We start from the raw sequence: 23042 nt of genomic DNA on the forward strand, positions 1-23042 counted from the left end.
CACTTATAGGACTCAGGACCAGAACTGAGGGAAAGAAATGAGGTTACCTTTTTTTCTGTATGTAATTATATTTTTGATGCTCAAATATGGGAAACTTCTACTAATCAAGAATTAAACAAAACTGAGTATCAAAGTAGAAGCCATAGCTAGCAAACTAAATTTTACAAAGTGAAAGTTGTTGTATTATTTTATGCATGATACTTGGTTTTTACAACAAATGGGGAAGTTATGTTCTTTTGCTTACTTTTTGCAGAATTCCTTATATTCATCCTATAATGTAACATACTGTACAGCCTATAATAAAAGTTATGCTTTAAATGTATTTACTGTCAAAAGGTAGTTCTTTCTACTATTCCAGAGTGTATGTGTTCCATGTTTATAATGCTGACCTTGATCTATTCAATGAGAAGGGCAAAACCAGAGAGCAAAGCAGGGTTAAACCACTTGCTTGGTAGGGTTAAGTCAAATCGTTACAGGGATTCGAGACCAGGACTGTATTTGCTTCCTGGCAGGAAATCTGCAAGTGATACACTGACTGTATTTTTCTTATTTTGTTGACAATGTGCACTTCACTTTGCATTAAGCCTCAGTCTTTTGTAAAAAACCACAAAGAACCTAGATCTCAACTGTTTTTTATCCTTGACCTCTTCTTTCCACAAATAAAACATTTTTGCGTCAAGCCCTGTAATAAGAAATCCAATGTTTGCTACAAAGTTTGTACTTTGTGTGCTGAGAAATTTATGTTAGATGGGTGTAAAGCTCTGATATGTTATTACATTAATTTAATATCTTATGTATTTTCAGGAAATTTTTTCAATATCCTTGTATTACATAAGGTTCCAGATGTCATTGTGAAGGCTGTTAACACCTATCCTGAAAATGCAAAGTTACAAGCCGCAGGTCTCAGTTGTTTAGCTCTTCTAAGTGAGTAAATCTCTTCCTAAATACGTAAATAAAGTATTTCATTTATCTGTCCACTTGTTAATTTTTTTACACTGATAATTTGCTGTAATCATTTCAAACTCCATTTCTCTAACATGAAAGCCTCAGGCAGGAGAGCTGTGACAGAGCTAGATTTCCTCCATGCTTAGGGTTTGTTGTGTTACTATGACATGGTTGTGTTCATATCATATGCCAAACATCTTCACAGTGGTCAGAGCTGGTAAGTTACGTTGACAGATCTTAACAAAGCAACATGTTTGTTCACAGGCAAATACTGGATAATCCCCACTTAACATAAAATCTGTAGAGGTAACAACGCTAATTTGATGCTGTGTTTGCCATGTATGACAGCGCTCATTATATTGTGGCAGTTGATAGCAACACCAAAGCAATGCCTGTGCCTGAATTCTGAAATCAATTAAAATATTTAAACTTTTCCTTGAGTACATTCCAGGTATTATTTTGAAACAGAAGTTAGTTAGCTAGTGGCAAAAAGCTAAGAATCTGATCCTCTTTGTCTTTGAGTAATTGTTCCCTACAAAAGCCAGTAGAAATGCTGTTTTAAGAGCCCCCAAAATAGCAATCAGTACATACTCCAGTAAGCCTCAGATACTATGGTCAGTGTTGATACTTTTTTTTCCTTAAATGCTGAAAAATCACAAGTATAAAATTATTTCTTTTAAATTTTATCGCATTTTCTGGGACCAGATATTTCTCTCTTAGCAACTGCAATTTGCATTTTGTTTTTTGATGGCACTGCTTCAGAGTGTAGATGGCTCTGTGACGTGGTCACATGCAAATGAGTCAGTTATATTTTATGTCTGTCGTGTTCTCTATATAAACACACACCAACAAAAAAAGTATGTGCAGGTCTTTACAGAGCCTGAGCATTGACTGATCTGTAACTATGTACCTAATTTACTGCACTATAATTAAGTTTTTTAGTCCCTTTATAACCTTAAAGATGTTTTTGAAATCTATCATAGAGCTTATGTCAAAAGACTTCTCCCTTCCAAGAAAAAGCTAGTCCTCCCACTAATTTTCACACAGAGGCAGTGTGAGCACTTCCTATGACTACATGAAGATTAAGACATAAGTGGGTTTTTTCGCAATAAGAATTTATTGTAAATATTTTATATTTCAAGCTGAAACAATATTCTTAAACCGAGACTTAGAGGAAAGAAAAGAAGAGGAGGAGGAAGATAAACTATGCTGGTTAGAAGCAAGTTACAGAGCATTAGAACTGCACCGAAAAAACACAGATGTGCTGGTGAGAATTTCTGGATGATGGGGGTATGGAAAGACTGCATTATGCATTAAATAAACTGTTTAGCAACGTAATTTTCTCCTGAATATCCTCAGGCAGACAAGGCCTTAAGGACTGCATTAGATTTAGAATAAATCTTACCTTTCTTGCCTTTCTTCTCTTTGTTCATCTCAGCTGGTTTTAGTTACTCCTTTGGATCAAATGGTGGTTAAAATGAGACTTGTTACATGAAACTTTGGCCATCCAAAGATTGTTGTTTATGCAGTTCCTCTGTATACAGCATTAAAACACAGGCCCATCAACAGAAGAATTAATCTCAGCCTAAAATAGGTATCAAAATGCAAATCAAATAATAAGAGTGTGGTACATGTTTGTAACTCAGGCCTATCCCAGCTATAAAGGATGTGACAGTCCACATCTTGTTGTATTTCTACATAAAGCACCTTGTACCTTTCTCATGGACTGAAAAACAGTCAAACTATTTAAATTTTTTATATATTCTTGATATTCTAAAGGCATATTTTCTTAACCCTTTTGTCTCCTCTTGGTTTATATTTAGGAGGCTGCATGCTGGGCTCTGAAAAATCTGTTTCTTTATCAACGCAACCTTCATGAGAAGATTGGAGATGGAGATAATCAGTCAGTGTTAATATCTTGAACTGTACTTTTGAAAATGAAAAAAATTGAAAGCCTACTATTAGGCTATTTGGGGTCTCATGTTTAAATTATTTTTGGTTTTCTTTCTTGTTTTCTAATATATGATGAAAGGCATAGTGATGAACCACACTTAGGAAGGTTTCTTTCTTGAAAAGTCTTCTAACCTTGACTCAGGCAAATTGCTAGTCTTTTGATAAAAGGTCAGAACACAGTCAATAGAGCTAATTTTTACAGTTCACAAGGAATTTCTTCTTCAGTTGCAACAAGTATAGGGAGGATTAAAGATTGTAAGAACAGGGAAAATAGAAAAGATTAAGATACCTGGTACAAAAGGAGTATGGAAAAGCTGTGCTTATTTTCCCACAAATCAGATGAAAGAGCATAGTAGAGGGGGTGCTACCTCATCAGGGAGAATCTAGGCATGGATAAGACACAGACTTTCATTTTACTTAAACTCTTTCTTAAAGTTGCTTAAAATTGTAATCATTCAAATTTTAGTAAGCCTGTTTTGTACCCCTTTCTGGACCTCAAGTCATTTGGAAAGCATGGTTCCAAGTGAATTCAGTGAGGTTCAGAGTCGGCTAATGTGTGTAGTTTGCAAAGGGCTTTCTGTCAGCTGTTGCTCTTGAAACATATTAAAAGCCAAACACGATCATCTGAAAATGTAATTGTGTTGCTTAATACCTTTTTAGGAAACTGAACTAGAATTATGAAGTAACTGCTGTCCTGTGGTCAATGTGCAGTGATTTGTTTCTCTCTGTGAAAGGTTCCCAGTAGACAGAGCAGTGATGCTCTCCATGCTGATGCACTCCTCTTCAAAAGAAGTGTTTCAGGCAGCTGCCAGTACCTTGGCAATTTTGACACAACAAAATGGTAAGGGAATTTAATGATCTTTACTTTCTAATTCAGCAGAAAGTTATTGCTGTAATATTAAAGAATATTTAGTGGGCTGTTGTATGAATACAATATTACCTGTGATTAGAATATTATGCAGTTGTGTTTCGTAGGAAGTTTATTCCTTGCTTTCAAAAAACTATTGTTGGCTAGTATCAAAGAGAGTATGTGGAAGTAAAGAGCTCTTTGCCAGTTTTTGTGTTGCAATAGCTATTTTTTGTATCAGGAGGCATGAGAAGAGTGCGTTCTCTTTGTGTGCTCATTTAAATATTTATCACATATTTGAATTTCGTCAAGAGCAGCATTTGTTGAAAATCATGTGAGTAAGGATTACAGCCCAACAAATACCATTTTCTTGCTTAACACAGGAGATTTGAGCAGTCCTCTTGACTTCGGTGAATCAAATCATGTGTAGAAAGTTAAGCATGTGCGTAACAGTTTTCAAGATTGCTTTAGTCCTGATCGTGTCCCTAACATGGTTTCCTAACTTTTTTCGATTTGCAGACCCCCCTCAAAATTTTTCAGTGGAGATGTGGACCCCTGGGTAGAGTATTTAAGCCTACTGACAGTTGGCCTGCTTTTGTTAGATACCTTTCCCAGAACCCTTTGAAATGATTATGGACCTCAAGTGGTTTGTAGACTGCACATTGAAAACCACTGGCTAGATAGGAAGAAAAAGACTAGCAGTTAATTACCATTCTCTAGGTGAGAAAGCATTGTTTTATCACTAGGTTATTGAGCCATCCAAGTACATAAAACCTAACAATGAAAAGGTTTTGTAGTTCTTTATGAGATAAAGATGTATCTGTATCAAGAAATAGATCTCATGAATGTATGCATACTGTTAACATATGTTACACCAGGTACTTTCATAATATGTAAATGTGGGCCTCTGATTCCCTTTGGAAATCTAAAGCAAGCTTTTATTTTTGTCTTTTTTTCTTCTTCTTTTTTCCCTCCTAAATGAGTGTGCTTACACCAGAAATGATAGACATAAAGAAGCTTAGTAAAGCCCTCTGACACAATGCAATATTTGAAATGGAGGTACTGAACTGGGAATGACAACAATTGGTGGTAGTTACCATGATAATGTAGAATATTTTTGTGGTGCTCTGAGCTGTATTGGTTACAGTTACAGCTGCAACATGTGCTTGGGTATTTGAATTTTAAAAAAATGAAATAACAAAGTAAATAATTTCATTTTTTAAGCCTTATTTTGGAAGTTAGAAAGTTTTTTTTGAGTTTTAATTCTAGCTTTCCTGCGTAATCACAGAGTGCAATCAAGAGGAAAAAACTGTTTAAGAATAAACATTTTTGAAAAAAAAAAAAGTAAAGCTGCACATTCTCCTTTCCTTAAGTTAATTTTGTGTAAGTAAAAATAGCAGATGTATTTAAACTTGTTAGGCATTCAGGAATTATAATGCTTTTGATTAAGCTATGCAAACAGAAGTCAGCTTCAGCTCAAATTGTTTCCCATTCTAATTTATACTTCTATAATGTGTGTACTTGGTGAGGAAAAACATCGAAAAAAGGGGGGGAAAGAGTTAGGAGTTCTGTTGTTTTTGAGAACTATACATAGAGAGACATTTACTTACAGGATGCTTGCTGTTTTGTGTTGTAGTAAATATTAGGAAGACACTTCTGGCTAAAGGCATACATATGAATGTTTTTGATATAATGAGGAAACATCCACATTCTCCTGAAGTGGCTGAAAGTGCCTGCAGAATTCTGAATCATGTTTTCGAAGGAAGGTAATATACTTAGAAATACATGGCCACTTCCACAGTGAAGGTTTGTGAGATTCAGTGCTGTAAGTGATTACATTTAAATTATTGACTGTTTCCCTGATATTAAAATTGACCACAAGCTGACAGCCCTGTTTGAGACATTGGATTTGTAAGCCCTGTAGTCAGATGCCCAGGTGGATATGTGTACGGAGCTGCATGTTCTTCACTTCATGGTTCTTGAGCAGTGAGGTTTGAATAGGCTGTTGCTAGGTGGTGTCCCCTCCTGTTAGCCACACTGAATCCCACTGGGAGCTAAGAAATGTCCTGCAATATTAACTCTGATTATTAAAATAACATTGTGTTAATATTACTTTCATGTTGGCTTTTGCAAATGCTGTAGAACATGGCTGGAAAATCAAACTTGTGACTCATAAATACTGATATACAGGCTGGGAACATGATTCCAAGTGTTTTGCCAAGTTTTCCAGCCTTCCCTGAAACCTTTATATATGCTAAGCTATCTGTGAAAAGATGACACACTCAAGATATACCCATAGAATTTTTTATGAATAATTTCATTTTATAAAGTAGAAAATACCAAAACTTCCATAAACGTGTTCACAGGAACAAAAAGTATTATAAAATGAAAGAATAAAATAAACTTAGAAGTGAATTAGTGGCTTTTGGCTACTGCCCTTTCTACGAATGCTAATGACATTGAGGTTTGTTTTTTTTTCTTCAAGATTAGAACCTAGCATGATTGATATTTTTCTGTTTATTCTGCAAGTATCTGACAATTCATCAGTACCTTATGACAGTTGCAGAGCACTAAATTAAAGAAGACCTGTCTTTTCAAATAGCTGGACTGGAATCAAAGTGAAATGTGAATCCACCACTCACCCTGAATGAAATACAGTGCTCTCTGTGTATCACTGTTCTGGGCTGGCTTGAAAATTACCTCTCAGTAGGCTTGAATGGAATTAGTTACATAGACTGAATTAATGGAAAAACATTAAATTAATCTATTTGCTATGATAAAGGGAAGTACCATAGTTTATATTTCGTATCTCAAACCACATTTACAGTGTTCTAAATGGTTATCACACGGTGTTAGTTAAGGAAGCAAATACCATATAGAATTTAGAAATGCATTCTTTATTTATTTTATAAACAATATTTTCAGTTTCCCTCATCTGGATATAATGACAATAGCTGTATCAGAAGTTGTAAAAGCCATGAGGAAACATGAAAAATCACTCTCTGTACAACTGGAAGCACTTCGAGTCCTTTTACGCTTTATGATACCTGGTAAGTCGTCCAAAAATGTAGTTGGTGTGGCATCATACGCCATATCAGAGAATATAATTAAATAGCTGGGGTTTAGTCTTTATTGTCTAATGAGACAGCCTTTAATGGAACTTCATAAAATTTACTGGAGTTCTGTACGTAGTGGAGAGCAGCTGTAACTCTTTAAGAACATACAAGATGGAGGAAAACTCTTGAGGTATTGAAGTTTACAAACCAAAATTATCACTGCTGATTTCCCCTTGATTTCATCAGAGTTAGCTCCATTACTTCTAAAGAATTCAGGGAACAAGTGTGGAGCTATCACTGTGATGGTGTATTTTCATCATAGGTACCCTTTAAGTGAGAGCAAACAGTGATAATGACAGCAACATTGTTGTACCACAAAATGCAATTGTTTTAATAGTATGTCTTGGAAGAAACATAAAAATTGGACCTCTGATACCAAAAAATAAAGGCAGTGATTTAAAGATACAAGATATACTATTATATACTATTTTCTACAGAAAAGGAGAAGCCAAACTAACTAGCTTAAAAATTCCATTTAAAAGAGAAAAAAAACATCTTTAAAGGCAATCCACAGTGGGAAAAGTGTGTTCTTTGATAGTTCTATACTTTTAATAGAATTTGGAGGAAGTTTTAACTTCTTATCAACTTTGCTGCTGTATATCCTGTTTTTTTTTCCTCTGATATTAAGCGTGAGAGTACAGACACGGGGTAGTGATTTTTTTTTTCAGAACAACTTTTTGTGAGTATCTCTTGGCAGTTTTGGTTGAACATTTACTGGTTTTGTAAACTTGTAACTTGGCTAATATGCGGACTAATTGCAGGGTTTCAGTTTTCTTCTATTCTTTGAATTGTAATCCTAATACTTTCCTTTTTATCCATAAACAGCAAGATTAAGACTCAATATATGTATTCTAACGTGTAGGCAAGGTGCTTTTTTTTTTTTGCCAGTATCCTGGAAGTGATGCTTTTCTAAAGTGTAGTCAAACAAAGAGAGCGCCAACTGGATATTGGAACTTGCAGGTTAACTAGAGAATAAGAAGTAATTCATGGGGAAAATAGTAATTGGAACAAATATGAATGCTGAAGTGACTTTTAAAGGATTGCTGGGTACTTTCTGTAGTGCCACTTGACTGCAGGTGCCAATAATTACAAGAAAGGTAAATCTGAAAGACCTTTGTCTGTTCTTTTATTTGTACTTACCTTCCACTTAACGTCATCTGTGGATAAATTTGCCCTGTGATGTACTGCCAAGTGAGAAAGGGCAACTAGTTTATAGCTTCTCTATAGTCTCTCCAGGAGGAAGAGACATTCTGAAGTAGGTATCGGGAGCACCAAGAAACCCCATAGCTCAAAAAAAGTAATATGTTGCAACATACCTTAGGAAAAATTCTTTGGCATGATTTTGCATTTTTGCAGTAAGCTGTTAGCAAACATATGGTGAAATCATCACTTCAAACACAATGTACTCACACTACAATGTAAATCTGGGACTCTACTCTCTGTAACTAGAGCGTTCTGAAAATGTTGTAAGATCTGAAGTACGCCCTCTGAATCACCTGTGTGTTCAATTTGATTGTTATATTGGGTTAATAATATTGGGTTAGTACTGGGGAGAATATTAAATCTGTTCTTCTGAGGAAGGCTGTTTTCCATCATTGCAGATACAAAGAATGAACACCAGAATGGTTCTTCCAGAGACGTGGGAGATGCTGCTTTTGCACTTACAGTAAAAGTCGTTAAAAGCCAGTGTCTGTTGGAGGGAACTCACTCATTGGTGCTTAGTGCTTTGAACAGGGTATAGTTAAAGCTTTATTCTAATGGATTTTGTCACTATTTTACACTTGCAATGGTGAATCACTTGTAAGTTTTAGTTCTGTGTTGATTTTCCTTTTGATTTGGTAGAATTAATCTTAACTCCTGAGATTGATCTATTGTTTGCAGTTCTTTCTTGTTTTCTGTTCTGGAGTGTATTAGATGATCCTTTATACAGTAACTCTGAGGGATGTTTATAAAAACAAGGCTATTTTTTTTTTCCACTCCACTGAAATATTTTGCAGATTTGCAACTCACTGTGACAGCTATGCACACTTTCAGATCTAGGCCTCATCTAGGTTTCTTCCATCTAGAAGTGGAGGAAAATTGGGAAAAATAATCACAAATAACCTGCTGAATTGCTATATCACTAAACTAAAAACTTTTAAAATCTTAATGGGGTGTGGTAGTAGCTATGCTGCTTTATATCTTTTTCTTTTCGTATTTTTTTCAGTTGCCAGCACGTTTATCGCTTGTGACAATTCTTAAAGAACCTCATTTTTGTTCCTTTTTAACCACAAAGGAAGTACATTTCCTCACTCTCCTTGTCCTAGCAAAATGGTGTGAACTTGTAAATGGTTGTACTGAAACTTTGAGGAAAAAAAATCCCGCTCGCCATTATTAAACTCACTTGGGAATATTTTGAGAATCAAAAGTGAAAATTTGGGGAGGTTATGAGCGGCTGAAACTTATGGCTGAAAATGACACTTTTTTGAAATTGTGATTATTGTTATTTATTGTCACATCAGCTGTAATTTCACATACTTTAAGAGCAACGGTCTCTTGTTCTCAAGGAAGAACTTTAAGAATAATCAACTCTTCTGTTGCCATTATAAGCAGAACAAACTTTATCTGATTTTATATTCATTTCTCCGTTAGTTTATTGGAAATCCTAGCATTCAGAAGTGTGGATTAAAACTACTTGGTTCTGTAGCTGAGTGCACTGGTGCACTAGAAATTTTAACCCAGCAAGGAGCTACTGACATGGTGCTTCACACCCTACAGATGTATCCAGACAAACAAGGTAGGGAAGGTATTTTGTTAGTAGAATGTGAATGACGTAGTAGAAGGGGCCAATGAACCGTAGAAGCTGTAACCTGTCTGTGACACTCTTTAGTACTGGACATGATGCAAGTTGCAAGGCAAGAAAAGGCTGCAGTACTGCCTAGTCCTTGGGTTCATCCACTGGCCCTGTAATAGCTTGTGCAAATAACTTTCTGGAGTATTAGTAATATCACACTGCTTAGGTCATGGGCTTATTCCGCTCAGAATGTCTGAATGATCAACATTATTAATCTTTCTTTTTTCTTCTAGACATACAGTGTTTGGGTTTGAGTCTTCTGCGCTCTTTAATTACAAGAAAGAATTTATGTATTGCAACTATGCATGTCCTGTCAATGGTTCTGGTTTCTATTCTGCGACGATTTAAAGAGGTCACTGAAATCCAGATACATGTATGTGTTAACTTTACATACAAAGATGAAAATGAAAGGCGAAAATCTTAGAAAGTTATTTTAATGTAGTTATATTTGAAGTATAATTCCTTATTTTAATGACTTCATTTTGATTTTATTGCAATTACTAGTATAAGTATAAGCCTTTATAATTAAACCAGTATGTTTGCTGTGGAGATGATTTTCTTGGAGGCATATGTTGAATCCAGAATATGTAAGCATAGGTTGAGGTGTTTATCTAAGACTTCTGAGATCTGCAAACTAGGATAAATTTCTCAGTCATGGTCTGTCATTCAGTCAATCTGTTACCATTTCAGGAAGTAACTGTCATTATAGTATTGATTGCCCTTCTTTGAAAAGTAATAGAAAATACCTTAGTTCCCAGCTCTCTCACAGGAATCAGCCTAGTGTAGGAATGCTGTATTTAAGAAGGATATTACTGGTATACTGTGTCAGACGGTGGATCTGCTTCTGAATATGGAAGGAGTGTTCTTGTTCTGTCTGCAGACACATGTTCAGTCATCCTCGTGTCAAAGTTGTGTTTCCTCTGCTGCAGAAGATTTCCCTGTTTATTGCCCATTTCATTTTTCTAGCGGAATGGAGCTTGCCTGTGTGGTGAGCTTCCTGTGAGAGTTTCTGTACTTCTGTTTCGGATCAATATGAAAATATCACAAGTACAGCCTCCCTTCTTTACTGCTGTTTCTCCCCCAGCCCTTCCAGGTTTAGCTTAGCAACCAATGTAGAGAGAAATCAAAATAGTGTGGTGGAATAAGGAAGTTACTTAAAGTGATTTAGTCTCAAGTAGGTTCGGACAAAGAGTCTGTAATTTACCCAGTTCACCCTTCTAGGTGAACTTTACTTGCAGAATCATGGGATAATTTTGTATTTCTTTTTATTTTTTAGATATACGTGTTAAGTTTTTCACTTAGCCTGTGTTTTTTTCAAATTCAAGGATTACAGAGCAACACATTGGGACAGGGGATGCATCTTCATCCCATATCCTTAGAAGGAGAGTGTTTTGTCTGCACATTTTCAGGAAATCACGAGTACGTTTGTCACTGCCAGACAGGATGTTGTTAGATATTATGGTGCATAGTTTGGCTTTTCAAAGTATCAGTTAATATCTGTTTAAGTGGGTCAGCTAAACAAGCATGAAACTACAGCTACATAAACACAGAGACACCAGGTGTTTCTGCCTTCTCTCCTGATCTCCAGTTTGTGAATTATTGTATGTTTAAAAGCGAGACAAAAAAAAATGAAGCACATATCTTTTGGTTGATTTTGTTGCATGACCTGTTTTTAAATGACATTTTGTAACACTGTACTTATTTCGTTCTTCTCATTGTGTTCTTAGGGATTTCATACAATCTTGTCAATTCTTGGTTTGTCACCTTGTTTTGCAAAGATGCTGGTACAGGAATCATTTGACACAGTCATTTTCTACCAAATGTCCATGTGCTTCACTGACCAGCGAGATCGACAGGTATCTTCAATCTTTTTACAGTTCAACAGCTGAAAAATTTTGGTGCTTTTTTTGCCCTAACTTTGATTGTTTGTCTTCCCATTCAGTTTCAAAGCCTGTGTTGTAAATGTTTCGCTAAAATAGCTGAAAATGATGATTTAAAAAATATGATGCTGGAAAAAGCATGTATTGAGTACAATAGTATTATGGCTGAATGTTTACTTCTACTGGGAGCTGATGTTAATAAGAAGACAAAGACAAACTCTTTGATCTATCAGGTAATATATGGAATTACGTATAGGTTTGTTGCTTTAAAATTTGTGCTTTTGGGTTCCTTTCTCTATTCATGTGAACATATAGTTGGCAGAACAAAGCAACAATACCCAATGCAATCTGTGACCTGAGTGGTGTTAACCATTGCTGCTCACAGTGACTTCAGGCTCAGTCTGATGTTCATTGAAACACCCTTCACTTTATTGAAGCTTATAGGGTCTCTGTCACCGAGAATGTGCCCACACTGCCAGGTCTGATGCAAGTTGACTTTAAAGTCCGTGCTTTCTGATTGTTTGCACTGTTCATGTGCAAACCTGCGTTCAATCAAGTACTGACTTAGCCTTAGCTTTGGAGTGTCTTTGAGGAAGAAGACTTAGCCTCAAGCTTCACAAACTCCCTGTCATTTTTTCTGAACTAATCTGGGATAGATGGCATCAAGGCCATTAGAGCCCAGTCCATGAACTGATATTCCAAATTCCGCTCTTTCCAAGCTCTGTGAGGCAGAAGTACAGACGGGCCAGCAGGCAGCACTGTGCGTAGGTAGGTTTCAGTGTGCTTAGTCCCACTCTGTTCTAGACCTGCAAAGAAGACTTTGCCCAACATGTCTGCCCTGGAATGGTGCATTTTTTTTTACTTTGAGTTGTACTTAAAGTTGAATATAGTCATCAGGTTTTGATTTACCTGTTCTGGTTAGAGTTCTGACTTTTGATCAGCACAGCTGAAGTAGTACAACATCTTGGAATGCCTGCAGTCACACTAGCTGCAAAGAGCTTTATCCAGACAGTGGCCACATCCAGAGCATCAACTATTTGAAATACGTTGGTGTCTTGAATAAGGCCATACACAAACATCCCATCTGGACTCAGCCATGCCAACGGAGAGGCTCTTCCCACCTGCTTGTAAGTGCTCCTTGCTAAATGCCACTGCCTTTACAATTTTTTTTTTGGGAAACAGTGTGTATGAGCACTTCTTAATTTTACTTCAGTGACAATCTGAGAGAACCCACCAGTACTGCCTGAAGTGAGTTAGGAAGTGTTCGCTTCTGCCAGCACAGCTGGCTGGGTGATAAAGCACAGCTGGCTTTGGAACCAACGATCCATCCGTGGAGTCTGAGAGAGGCAAATCGGTGTTAGTGAACCACAGTGGAAATATTGAAGTAACTGGAAGTATTTCTAAAAAATATTTGTAATATTCACAGTCAACACTGCTTTGTGTAGCGATGCAGGCTGAGAGATTGGAAGAGTAAAGCTGAGTGAAGCCAGTGGACCTGAGCTCCCTAGCACTAAGCAAGGCTTGATGAGTCTCACCGTTGCTGCCTGTTCATCTGATATCCAGATGAGATGGCAAAATAACCTCTAAAGCATTATTTTCCTCTGAAAAGGCAGATAAATTGAGTTGCCACAGACCACATTCAATAACCAGACTACATAAATTGCCGTTCATTTTTGCCTGTAAATTGTGTGCACTCATGGCAGAAATTACAGTCACATAACTTGGGCATTTGTTATATTTTGGGCAAAGACTTCAGGAAAATGTAGTTGGTACTCTGATGCCTTAGGCAGACATATGCTCTGACGGGTAGGGAATTGTGTAGTTGAATAAGAGACATGATCCTAAAAATAGAATAAATTTGAACTTCAGACAAGTCTTTTAATGCAGTCTGAGCTGTTTTTTGAATACCTCACATAAATTTTTTTATTGCTTTTCTCTGTTAGGTTTGTGAGAAAGGAAATAATCCTAAATTGGTGGAATTGCTGTTGGCCAATGGTGCTCGAGAGCAGGATGTTCGGAGTGCTTTAACCGTCAGTATAAAGAGAGGAGATAGCCAAATCATCAGCTTGCTCTTAAAGAAGCTTAGCCTTGATGTCGCTAACAGTAGTATATGTCTTGGAGGATTTGGTATTGGGAGGCTTGAACCTTCCTGGCTCATTCCTTTGTTCCCAGATAAACTTACTCCATTAAGAAAACAAAGTGAGTATATATAGAACTTGCTATACAAAATGTGTTACTATCTTCTCTTGGTAGTACTATATAAGTGGTTTAGTTCAAGACCTTCAGTTGAGGATCTCTTCATATCATTCAGCTGGTTGTAGAAAAACTGCCAAACCTTGAAAATCAATTAAATTATTTCTGTTATTTTTTTAAAGCTATTTGGATTTCTTGGAGAATATGCTATCTATTGGGTTTCTTATGCATACAGACGCAGGTTCTGCACTGGCAAGAATGGTACTTAAATTCCAGATGAAGAATGTTTCAGAGGATAAATCAAGAGCTTTCTCTGAAGATGGAGTGGATAAAAATGATGATTGGACTTTCATTTCTGACCCATTAGTGGACAGCGTTTTTCCTTTGAGTGATGATATGGATAGTGAAGGTAATTGTTTTTCTTTTCTTTTTATAATCTCCTTCTAGTGTACCATAGCCATAAATCAGTTGTTTATTTGTATTTGAGATAAAACACTTCCCATGAAAAAAAAAACTTTTATCTAAAATTTTGTTTGTGGTAACATTGGAAAATAGTTTGTGATGAGTAGGTTTATGCTTTATCTACAAAATTAGGACCTTAAAACATTTTATGAGTTATCCATTTAAAATTAGTCCTTCTGACTTTCAGCTTCTTGTTGAGAGAAAGAGCAGGATTCATCCAACCAAATTTAGATATTGATTATTAGATACTGAGCTATTCTCGGGTGCCTTTGTAGTCTATAGCAAAAAGCAAGTGCTTCAGAAACACAATTTGTCTCATCATGAGGTCGAGTGTATTGTGATCTAGAAATCCCTGTTCCCTAGGTTGCCTGTAAATAAAGGGCACACCACTAGATCTGGTATAGAGGACTATATTGTTAACAAAGTGGGTAAAACAAGCACTATCCCAAAGAAATCTAATTGATCAGAAAGTGTAAATGACAAGTCTATGTTCAGTCCAATATCATTCTTGGTAACCATGTCAGGAAATCTGAATGCCTTTATCTTATAAAAAAACAGCATATCTGTCTATAATATTGGTAACTTAATAATAAGAGGCTTTAATTTACACCATGCATTTTGTTTGTTCCAATGTCACTGTTGTTTTAGAACTGTTGGATATTTAAAGTCATCACAGGTTAAGAGTTTGAATTTTGGAGTCAGAGAATCCTAAGGAATTTTTTGGTTCTGCTTTGTTCTTTTCCTTTACATCATTCAGCACCATTTGTTATTTCTGTAGGACCGTAGCACAGACATATAATACTGATAGGTATTATATGCTGTCCCACATAGAAAAGTTGTTAAGTCACATGTAAATTATGGTAAAAAAATACAGGCTTTGCTAACAGGAGTGATTTTAGGAGTTTTAAAAGTAGCTTTGAGAAGAGGAACACTAAATGGGTCCAGATAACCCTAAATCACCAAAGCCAGAGCGGCATTTGATGTTTCATTCGCACTGAATGAGGGAGTGGAAGTTTATCTATTAAAATACAAACTTTTTCTGTTTTAAAAAGTTATTTACACTGCAGTAGCACAAAGATGTGTTACGAAATATGTGTAATAATCCCAACCTGCTGGAAATTTTAAATGATAAAGCATCAGTGTAACAAGCTTCAGGTCATATTTGGAGCATGTCAGGTTAGTATCGCCTATGTATTCTACGCTGACGACATTCTTGTCCTGTTGCACACAAAATTAGCCAGTGAGATCCTACCAATATTGATGCTGTTGAAATGTATCTCTCTCTTGTATGTCAGCATCTATATTACAGTTGAATTCTGAGCCTCATCTTTAAATACATTTTCTTACTTATTTATCCTCCTGTGCTATTCTTCGTACTAGGAAGTGAATGTTCACTTTTTACAAAAAAGAAGTCCAATTCCATTGCAGTTGCTGACTTATATTGTAGGGAAATGGCATTTCAAAGAGGTTCTCCTACTTTGCCACGGCATTCCTACTCTGTGGTAAGTCAGATCCTTATTCATTCCAGGCTTCTTATAAGTCCATCTGTGTTGCCTACTGCAAAATTGTTAATAATCAAGTATTAGGAAGGGTCATATAACCATATGGGCTCTTGTCTCACTGTTGCCATTTAATATTTCCATCTATTGCTGTGCAATTACTGTGCTCCAGATCACTGTACAGATGAGAGTCTATTTCAGCAAAAATTTATGATCAATAAGTACACGTTCTTGTGAATCGCTCAAATTTCTGGTCTGATGTTCCAATGCAGACACAGAAACTGTGGGCCTGTTTACAAAGATTTAACTACCCTGTAGTGAAGCTAATCGTCAGATTCCATAAGAAGACATAAGAGGACAAATCAGTGGCATCAAAATCAAGTTCCTTTGAAAGGAGCTTGTCTCTTTCCATTGACTGTAAAGGGAAACTGACAAGACTGGCCTCTCTAGGGAAAGTTATTTTTCATAATGTCCTGCTCCATACTCTCACCCCACCCTACTGGAAGTCATTTTAGGTTGCCAAAAAGATGCATTACTTCCATTGCACTTTAAATCTACTGTTCTTTCATATTGCATGGATCAGTAAGTTTTATAAAGATGTGACCTGTTGTTATTTTTAGGAGAAATATACAGTTTCTTTGTGTTCCCCCTGGAAGTTGTCATAAAAAGAAACCACAATAAAAAGAAATTTACTGAATTCAGATCATTTCAGATATCTGCATATGTCCATAACTGCTTTTTGTTCTCTTCTGGGATTTTCCAGGGACCTGGCTCAGATTATGAACCATTAATGAAACAAAGAAGAAAATTCTTGCCTTCAGATGAATCCCCCAGTAAGTAAACTATACAATTTGACATATGTAACTGATTTTTCATCCTTAATGCTTTCACAAGCATAGCATGCAAAGATTTTATTCCAATTATATATTTGTTTACAGAGAGGAGGATACATTTTGGAAATACTAGAGTGGAGTATAAATAATGTATATATAGGGAATTTTTTTTTCCTGGGCTTCGCAAATAATTTATGTAGAATTAAAGAGGCAATGAATTTCATGAGTGCCCTTGTAAGCTTCCAAAAGCTATTTCTGTTGTGCAGTGTGTAAGCGTCCATCTCTTCCCTACTGTCTTATACCTCTCTGTCTCTTAATAGAACTCTTCATGGATTTGGGTCTTAACCAATACCCAAACATTCACTGTCTTCTGCATCTTTAGATGCCAAGTTATCAATGTTAATTTTAATTACATGATAAATGACATCACGCCATTTTTCCCATGTTTTTGTTTTAATAGAAGGCATCTCAAAATTTTCACCACATACAAGACCATCAGACAGTCTTTCTTCATCGATCTCAGAGAAAGAATATATTAAATCACTAGATCTTTCATCAAATGAGCTGGAGAACATTGATGCCATCAGCCAGAATAGCTGCTTAACTGGTCATCTGGAACATCTTGAGAAACTGGAGCTCCACCAAAATGCTCTTACAAACATTCCAGAACAACTGTGTGAAGTAATTCTGCATAATTTTATGTAATACAGGTTGAGATTAGTTACAATAAGTTGTTTGTCTCTAACAATGTACCCATAACAATACTACTCGTGGATATGGGTGTATATTTTTGCATACTTCATACATTCACTCAGTTTTCATTCAGAGGATTTATGTTCAGCTAGAAATAAAAGTGTTTTTATGGAACTGTTTTAAGTCATTTACTGCAAAGAACTGCTTTAGAAAGTGTTAAATTGAGTAGCATAATAACATAAATGGAACAAGAACTGCAGGCAGTTCATACCTGATAAATTTTATGAAACTGAGCTAGTCAATTTTGAAGAATGCTTTTTATTTTATTCTGTAATAGAAGTATTATGGGTTACATTGGTATGATTGCTATTTTATGCTATTTTTCCTAGTGAGAGAAATATAAGTAAATTAATAAGGTGTATAAAATATAACTCAATTAAAAACCTATACATTAATATTTTTATTAACTTTCTACTATTAAATTTTCCTTTCCTTTCAGAACTTGAAATGCTTGACTTACCTGGATTTGCACAGTAACCGATTTACTTCTTTTCCCACTTATTTACTGAAAATGAATTGTGTTGCAAGTCTTGATATCTCTCGAAATGACATTGGACCTTCCTTTGCTTTGGATCCATACCTCAGATGTCCAACTCTAAAGCAACTTAATCTTTCATACAATCAGCTGGTGTGCACTCCTGAATTTCTTACAAATGTTGCTGAAAATCTGGAACAGCTGTTGCTAGAAGGGTGAGTAGCATTAGTAAATGGACTGTAGCATAACAAACATAACAGAAGATAGTGTATTTGTCATCCAGAATGATGACTTACAGCACGGAAAGGATTGTTTAGTCAGCAGTGAAACACTGACATTATCTTCCAAATGTGTGAATTGCTACAATTTCAGTGTTTGTATTACAAAGTACATGAGAATATCTCTAGACCTTGATAGAATTTAATCGCATTGCAGTTTCAGTAACATACTAAAAATGCTGTAGTTCAGCAGTTTTCTACTGCCATACTGTTCATCCACGGGACTGTCTGTCTTGTCTGACATATTCAACTAGCTTTTCTGTATGCAGAATACAGTTTCCGCTGTATTTCATACTCACCAAAGGTTTTTTTGGAAGTATGATTAGTGGTATTGCATTTATTGGTATGGGTATGTTTTAAATGACAGAAGCAGGGAAAATATGTGATTTTTTGTTTACCAGCACTTCTTATCATATTCATTAGTGAGTGAGATAATTCATATCTTTATGGAATTCTTAAGAATGCTGTTATTGATAGCTCTGTAAACTGCAGATACTGTCTCATTCATCTCCCGTAATTTATTTTAAATAAGATGATGATATTTTTTACACAGAAGTTCACACAGAATAAAGATAGCAACATATGTAACTAAAGCAAGCCGTATTAAATATGTGAATCAAATGTACAAAAGCAACATTTTAACTTCAAAATCCTGTTGCATTTCTGCATTAGCTTTATTTTTAATTTTATTAGCAATATTACCCTTGCAAAACAGTGCTGCATGGTTCTTTCATCTCTGTATTTTCAGGATCTTTGTCTGTTTCTGGTGTTCTTCCCAGAATGCATAGCTTGTACCATTATATACTCATCCTGAATTGGATCCCCTATATGGAATTCCATTCTTTTTTTCTTTTTTTTTTTTTCAGATCGATAGTCATAATGTGATTATAATCCTGCAAACACATATCTTTAGTAAACAGAACTGCTTATAAATGCAACAGTCCCCTTTGTGCAGGATGGAGCTTTAGTTTTTAATCAGGAAATGACAGTTTGTAGTGCATTCTGACACTTGCTTTCTAAATTAATTAAAACAATCTTAATATTAGTCATGTTATTCCATGTTGCTACAGGTACCAGTGTTTTTGCTGACTGGTCAGTCTTTATATAGATATAAGTCTTATTTTTGGTTTACCAATGTAAGGATAGCATTGGCACTCTTTACTTTTACTTTTTAGCTAATAGTTTCTGAGTAAAACATGGATTTTTTTTTTTTCTTCTTGTTATCGTAGAAACAAAATTTTATGCTTAGGTTCACCCATATGCTTAAAAGAACTGAAAATTTTAAACATTAGTAAGAACAATATTTCATCCATTGCTGAGAATGTCCTCATGGGCTGTACAAAACTGGAGCAGTTCAACGCCAGGATGAATGCTCTTGGTAAGTATCTGTGAAAACAGGATCCACCTTCTAGAAACCATTCCAACTCACAAAATTCCTCGGCCACCAGCATTTGGAGTATTGGGAGAACAGAAAAAGAGAATACCACATACACTTGTCCTTGTTTACACAGTTCCGTAAGCATCAGCTTTTGATCACTGTTGGAAGCAGTATACTTCCAATGGAGCTTGATGGACATTTGATCTGACTCAGCGTGGTTCATTGTGTTTTTACATTTATAGTGGATGCTATAAAAATGATTGAGTGTACTTGAGATTGTACAAACTGTTGGGGAAGGTTCAAGGTAGAGGGAATTGTTCAAAGTTGGCTTGCAAATCTAGTACTAATACAAGTTTAATACTGTACTGAAAAACGTATCATACAAACATCCTGGCCTGTATCAGCAATAGTGTGGCCAGCAGGAGCAGGGAAATGATCGTGCCCCTGTACTGGGCACTGGTGAGGCCGCACCTCGAATACCATGTGCAGTTTTGGGCCCCTCACTACGAGAAGGACATTGAGGTGCTGGAGCGTGTCCAGAGAAGGGCAACGAAGCTGGTGAAGGGTCTGGAGAACAGGTCTTATGGGGAGCGGCTGAGGGAACTGGGGTTGTTTAGTCTGGAGAAGAGGAGGCTGAGGGGAGACCTTATTGCTCTCTACAACTACCTGAAAGGAGGTTGTAGCCAGGTGGGGGTTGGTCTCTCCTCCAAAGTAACAAGCAATGGGACAATAGGAAATGGCCTCAAGTTGTGCCAAGGGAGGTTTAGGTTGGATAATAGGAAAAATTTCTTCACCAAAAGGTTTGTCAAGCATTGGAACAGGCTGTCCAGGGAAGTGGTGGAGTCACCATCCCTGGAGGTATTTAAAAGACGTGTAGATGTGGTGTTTGGGGACATGGTTTAGTGGTGGACTCAGCAGTATTAGGTTAATGGTTGGACTCGATGATCTCAAAGATCTTTTCCAACCTAAATTATTCTATGATTCTAAGTATTACCACACTGTATACAGCATTGTCTTCTGAATAAGACAGAATGTTTGATTTACCTAATGATTCTGTGATTCTATGATTTACTTGCCTGAACACAGGTGTCATTTGATATGCCCTGAAGTATCTGACTTGGCTTACAGCTTCTGGTCCAGAAAAAGCAGGTCTTCCATAGCTGCTGTGTTGTATCTTCAAGCCATATGCAGATAGTTCAAGTACCACAGGGCAGATCACCTTCACTAGAACCCAGTGTTTAAGCAATTGAATTAAGTCTAAAGTGTGTTTCAGTAGCTTAGCATATTTTATGCAAAGTTGTCAAAATTAATTTACCTATGAAAAACATTAATTACATAAATGAGATTTTAATGATAATGCAGCAGTTCATAAGTTACTGTCGGAATTTATTTCTGTCTAAGACATAAAATCTTTCATTTTGAAATTATTGTCACAGATTTCAGAAGGTAGCTCTTATACCTGCATTAAACACAGCTGAATCATTAGAGTCATTTTTATATGCATGACCCACCAATCACTGGGTAAATTATGGGAATGTTACGTATACTGGCAATACAGTAAAGTGTAATTAAGATTATTTCAGTGCTTAAGGCCAATATGAGATGAAGTATAACGGTAAGTAATGTGATAAAAGCCAATACATTAACTGGGTTCTAAACTTCTTTCATTTGGGGAATTTGGTTTTAAAAGCTTTAAAAAAACATTCCAGTTCTGGCTTTGGTAGCTTGTACAAAGGCCTGTGTATAGCAGATGATAGACTGACATTTTAGTCTGTCTTAGATTTTAGAAAATTTGAGTCTTAAAAATAATTTAAACAGTTCTGAGAAGTAATAGGATTAACCTCTTTTTCTGCTCTAGAAATAATACCTGATTTGTCATCCAGCATAACAAGCTTAAAATTATCCCAGAATCATTTTATTAATGTTCCAGAAGCCATTCTTCTTCTACCACAGTAAGTTATTATTCTATTTATTGAAGTTAATGTCAAGTTCTTGAAGAAAATCTGATTTCAAGACCTTTGTTAAGTAGAAAATTCTGCATGTTTTACTGATTTTCCCGAAATCCTCTCTAGCAGATTAAATCCAAAACTTAGTAGCTTTTAACTAAAGGCAAATCAGTCACATTTTCTTAATGATTTTGAGAAATTCTGTTCCTCAGAGTCAAAGCATTGCTATTGAAAATATATTGCTTGACTGCTGAAGCTGACAGTTCTTGCTGAGAAGACCAGAATGAATTTATTGTTGTCTTGAAACCAACAGTAAAAAGGTGCTGATAATTTTTGCTTTTCAAGAAGTTCTGCAGACTTTTGCACATGGCTACTGAGATTAGTTTTTCACTTCTGAAATATCACAATGACACTTTCTCTAGATGGAATTGTGATAAAGACACATATGACATTTATTTTGCTATACCTTCAAAGCATTACTCATGTGAAAATCAGACTTCTGCTTTTTTTTATAGAAGTTACTGACCTTTAACAGGTCACTAGAATCAGATTGCAGGAGTGCTTGAAAGGGATGATCAGATCGGATATCTGATAGATGAGGGTAGATGTGAGAGCTGATGGCACAATGTGGGAGCAGATCCACAGATTTGTGAAGTGACATTAATCAAATTTACATAGAGCACGTCATTATTGACATGTTACTACACTGTTTCAGCATGCTAACATTTATATTCACAGCAGCAGATTTAATGGATGTGTTGAAAAAGGTGCAGCTTTCAGGTTCTACATCTCCCAGCCCAGACAAATCAATAAGGAGTTGCATGGACTTTTGGGTGCTTCATGTGCCACAGGAACATAAACAGCATATTTGTCCAACAGATGACTTGCAGGAATGAAATGTTCTTTTTTATGTAGTTCTTAAGTACATGTGTAGTTGAACTATATAAGTTATGCACATATGTGTTTTCAAAGATAGATTCCTAGAAACATCCTGATAAGAGAGTGAGGTATCCATACCACCTGGTTAGTCTCCTAAATTAAGAACAATAAAGAGAGCAGTTCAGATCACCTAGTGAAGCTCCATAGTTTATAAGTGGAATCTTGGGTTCTACCAGGAAGTTCCACATTGCTTTTTTTAATTTGAAAATTATAAAAAAGGACATGAGAATAGACATTAGGATTAGGTCAGATATTGCAATTAACTTTTAAAATCTATTTTTTCTAGTAAGTTAGGGATTGCCCATAATGGTGTGCTCCATGATCCTGCACTCACCTGTAACTGGAATCTTGAGCTAAACTCTATTCTCTGTTACCTGGGTATAAATGTATATTGTTTACTATACTATTTACAGATGAATTACTGCATATTTCACTACAGGATTGTGAACCATATTTATCTGTGTCTTTGACTAATCTGAACAGAGCCATGCATGTCTGCACGTCATAGAAAGAAAAAGGAAGTGGACTGTTACCACAATATGTACACTTATTTAAAGTGACTCTAATTTACTGTCACCCAGCACACTGTGGATGTTTATTTTCATGACCAAGCAATTTCATTCACGGACAAATACATTGAAATAATATTATACTGAATCAATCATATGTATTTTCTTATAATTTTTTCTGCGGTCATGAAGACCTATGTATA

The 23042-nt window shown here is 36.0% G+C and overlaps 1 protein-coding gene across 3 annotated transcripts in view; it reads left to right on the forward strand.

Annotated features, from left to right (window-relative positions):
- Positions 1-23042, forward strand: part of LRRK2 (leucine rich repeat kinase 2) — a 67981-nt gene that overhangs the window by 18817 nt on the left and 26122 nt on the right. For 2 of the 3 annotated variants that reach the window (XM_086473948.1, XM_086473958.1), the window contains exons 8-26: positions 805-924; positions 2088-2212; positions 2769-2848; positions 3633-3739; positions 5382-5511; positions 6671-6795; positions 8463-8596; positions 9493-9637; positions 9928-10067; positions 11422-11550; positions 11637-11807; positions 13518-13773; positions 14003-14176; positions 15610-15731; positions 16492-16561; positions 17022-17242; positions 17754-18004; positions 19297-19445; positions 21304-21397. In XM_086473948.1, coding sequence (XP_086330074.1) covers positions 805-924; positions 2088-2212; positions 2769-2848; positions 3633-3739; positions 5382-5511; positions 6671-6795; positions 8463-8596; positions 9493-9637; positions 9928-10067; positions 11422-11550; positions 11637-11807; positions 13518-13773; positions 14003-14176; positions 15610-15731; positions 16492-16561; positions 17022-17242; positions 17754-18004; positions 19297-19445; positions 21304-21397 — 2743 coding nt within the window. Of the gene's footprint in view, positions 1-804; positions 925-2087; positions 2213-2768; positions 2849-3632; positions 3740-5381; positions 5512-6670; positions 6796-8462; positions 8597-9492; positions 9638-9927; positions 10068-11421; positions 11551-11636; positions 11808-13517; positions 13774-14002; positions 14177-14333; positions 14337-15609; positions 15732-16491; positions 16562-17021; positions 17243-17753; positions 18005-19296; positions 19446-21303; positions 21398-23042 lie in introns of all 3 variants that reach the window. The other variant, XM_086473967.1, reaches the window with a different exon arrangement.

This window comes from Leptosomus discolor, chromosome 1 (assembly GCF_034619465.1).
Source record: "Leptosomus discolor isolate bLepDis1 chromosome 1, bLepDis1.hap2, whole genome shotgun sequence".
In the NCBI taxonomy this organism is placed as follows: Eukaryota; Metazoa; Chordata; class Aves; order Leptosomiformes; family Leptosomidae; genus Leptosomus; species Leptosomus discolor.